At 42.3% G+C, this 3423-nt stretch overlaps 1 protein-coding gene across 1 annotated transcript in view; it reads right to left on the bottom strand.

Annotated features, from left to right (window-relative positions):
* Positions 1–641: 641 nt before the first annotated feature.
* BEND7 (BEN domain containing 7) overlaps positions 642–3423 on the bottom strand; it is a gene marked incomplete at both ends in the record, with an annotated part of 32768 nt that continues 29986 nt past the window's right edge. The window contains one exon of the mRNA XM_010170872.2: positions 642–761. Within this exon, the coding sequence (XP_010169174.2) occupies positions 642–761 (120 nt within the window). The remainder of the gene's footprint in view (positions 762–3423) is intronic.

Here is a 3423-nt window from a genome sequence, read left to right as displayed (position 1 = left end):
CTCCCAGCTTTGTATCATCAGCAAACTTGAGCTTTGCTGCAAACTTTGATCAGCTTTGCTGCAAAACCCTACCTACCTTACCTGTTACCTACTGCTGGCAAGCTCCCTCCCACGTATGACAGGACCTTGCTGGCACAACCAGGGTGGGTGGGGGTTTTTTTTGCTACAGTGATGTTGATTCTTTCAAAAGGAATGTGAAAAAAATCATCTATCCTTCCAGACATGTATAGTTTAGAGGGAAAGGTCATTTGAGTTATGTCTTAACAGTACTGTGAGTGGCTTGTCAGACCAAATAACACAGAATTAAAAAACTTCTACCTACAACCCTGGATAGATCAGCTACTTTAGGACTCAGATTTCAGCAAACACTGGGAAGAAAACTGGGTGCTAATGGAAAGGGGTTAGAGACAACATTTGAGAAAGACTCAAAGTTAACTTGGATGCAAAGATAGCTCCTAAACTTGCTGCCATACTGAATGTAAGGAAACACTGTACTTTATCAGAAACCTGATAAAATCTTTGAGGTATAAGTTTCATAGATTGAACATGTACAACTCTACAGTCAACAAGAAAAACACTTCTGTGGATGTAAAGATTTTAATCTTACACTCACATGTTGTTCCTTATATCTTTATACATACCTGAGCCTCTTTTTAATCGTCTTCTTGCCAGTTTAATTTGATCCTGAAGAATCTGGACCCAGTCCCTAGGACCGGGAAGTTTATCCACATGGTTAGCAGTGCAGTATTTTTCTGTAAAGACTGAAATAAAAAGACACCATCTTTTTGAAATGTGCCACCAGAGTGGAAAAAGGGAGACTAGAGAGGATTATAAACAAAATATATCAAATTATCCACTTATCAAAAGCATGACCAAATCTAGGATTGTGAGAAAAGGGTCCACCTCATTTCACAAGTTTATCATTCAGAAGTTATTTGTGTGTATAAATATCACATTAATACCATAGTTACTACTTATAAAAGCCTATCCCAGAGAAATGGTCTGCACCTGACAACTTTCATTCATGAATTTCACATAAAAACATCACAGAAAAATACTAGTGTACTTTGAACTGAGTCTCCACATGTGGCAGGCACTTATAAATGCTGCCTTCCATAGGGTACAAGTACAGAGCTGAAGATCTGGTCAATTGGTGGCTGCTTGGTCAGGTTCCTAAGGCTGCAGGCAAACTGATGAAAGATAGAAGTCCTACCACTATGGAAATCTCTGCAGTTCTCACACTGACAAACCAGATGAAATAGAATTTTTATAAAGTTACTAAAAAAAAAGAAAAAAAGCCATTACTGAGAAAAAAGAAGTATCCTATAGGTCCAATTTTATATTTTGTAAAAATGGTACACAGAGGGTCAACATTATCTTGAATTCTGTATTTACAGAAAACCTAGCAACTTTATATCTAAACCACAAAATTAGAAATGGAGCGAAACTGATGCAATTGATTTTCATCAAGAAACTGAGAGGTGTGCAAAAAATAAACAAGAGAAGAAATAGAAAAAAATATTGTTACTGTTAGGATTGCTATTGTAGTCTTGGTCAGAGGTCTCAGAGCTCAGTGTCCAATTACAACCAGCAAACAATGAGAGAAAACTGGTCCCAGCTCAAGGAATTTGTAATCCCTGAGAATAAATGTCACACAAATGGGATGGAAAAGCATGCAACAAAAATTGACAATTTCAGGTTTTTTTATACACATGCTTTTGAAACAGCACTAGCTGATAAGTATAAGGGGACTGAAAGTAATCACACCGCCCAAACTCTTTTCATGTTAACAGCTTCACAAAACCATTGCATGAAAGGCACTAGCAATACTCTGTCAGCAAGCATGTCAGACCAACTCTGAGGGCTTCCCAGAGAAGTCAGTGCAGCCCCACACATTGCCCGTGTCTGATTTGCAACACTTATGGTCTCTCTGAAGGTAGAAACAATCTTTCCCTTCTGAATCCATATGGTATCTGGCACAATGGAAACCTGATCAATGACTTCAGACTCCTACTTACTTCAAACACACAAGTGCAGTTCCTGCTTGTGACCCGGGCCTGGGGACAATCTGTGGCACCAGGCTGTACCCAGGCCACCCACTGCAGGTGCCTACTGTAGGAATTATGACTACAGCCCACTGTTGCCTGTACAGGAAGACAGAGTCTTGGAGAGCCAATATGTTAACTTGTTTCTCTAACTTGCTTGTTCTTCTCTTGAATGAAAGTCAAAATAGCTTTGATTGCTCAATGTGTGGTTAGGGAAACACTGACGTGGGCAAAAAGGAATGGGAATGCAAGAGGAAGAAGGCAGGAGAAGTGGGATCTCCCCTTTCTAATCCACCTGAGCTGTACAGTACTAACAACCCCTCTATCATAGAATTGTAGACTGGTTTGAGTTGAAAGGGACTTTTAAAGGACAACAAGTCCAACCCCCCTGCCATGGGCAGGGACACCTTCCACTAGACCAGACTGCTCATCCAAAGCCTCATCCAACCTGACCTGAGCACTTCCAGTGATGGGGCATCCACAGCTCCTCTGAGCAATCTGCTCCAGTGTCTCATAACCCTCATCACAAAAAGAAAAAGAAAAAAGTCTTCCTAATGTCCAGTCTAAACCTCCCCTCTTTCAGTTTAAAACTGCTGCCCCTTGTCCTGTCACTACAGGCTTTGGTAAAATGTCCTGCTCCATCTTTCTTACAAGCCCGCTTCATATATTGAAAGGCTGCAAAAAGGTCTGTTTGAGCCTTCTCTTCTCCAGGCTGAACAACCCCAACTCTCTCAGTCTTTCTTCACAGGAGAGGTGCTCCAGGCCTCTGACTATTTTTGTAGCTCTCTTATAGACCTGCTCCAGTAGGTCCATGTCTTTCTTGTGTTGGGAGCTCCAGAACTGGACAAAGTACTTCAGGTGGGGTCTCACCAGAGCAAAGTAGAGGGGCAGAATCACCTCCCTTAACCTACTGGCCATGCTTCTTGTGATGCAATCCAGGATATGGTTGGCCTTCTGGGCTGTGAGTGCGTAGTTGCTGGCTTATAATTTTTCATGTAACCCCAAGTCCTTCTGCATAGGGCTGCTCTCAATCCCTTCACCCCCTAGTCTGCATTGATACTGGGTGTTGCCCCAACCTAGTTGCAGGACCTTGCACTTGGCCTTATTGAACTTCAGGGGGTTCACATGGGCCCACTTCAAGCCTGCCAAGGTCCCTCTGGATGGCATCCCTTCCCTCTAGCAAATCAACCGCACCACTCAGCTTGGTGTCACCTGCAAACTTGCTGAGGGTGCACTCAATCCCAATGTCTATGTCATTGATGAAGATATTAAATATTACTGGTCCCAGTACAGATCCCTGAGGGACACATCACACTTAGGTCATTGACTTCTGCAGGGAAGGACTTAACTGGCTGGATTTCTAGTCAATGACATAAAG

Source organism: Antrostomus carolinensis, unplaced genomic scaffold (assembly GCF_000700745.2).
Source record: "Antrostomus carolinensis isolate BGI_N321 unplaced genomic scaffold, ASM70074v2 scaffold20796, whole genome shotgun sequence".
NCBI lineage: Eukaryota > Metazoa > Chordata > Aves > Caprimulgiformes > Caprimulgidae > Antrostomus > Antrostomus carolinensis.
This window is presented reverse-complemented; position numbering and strand designations above follow the sequence as displayed.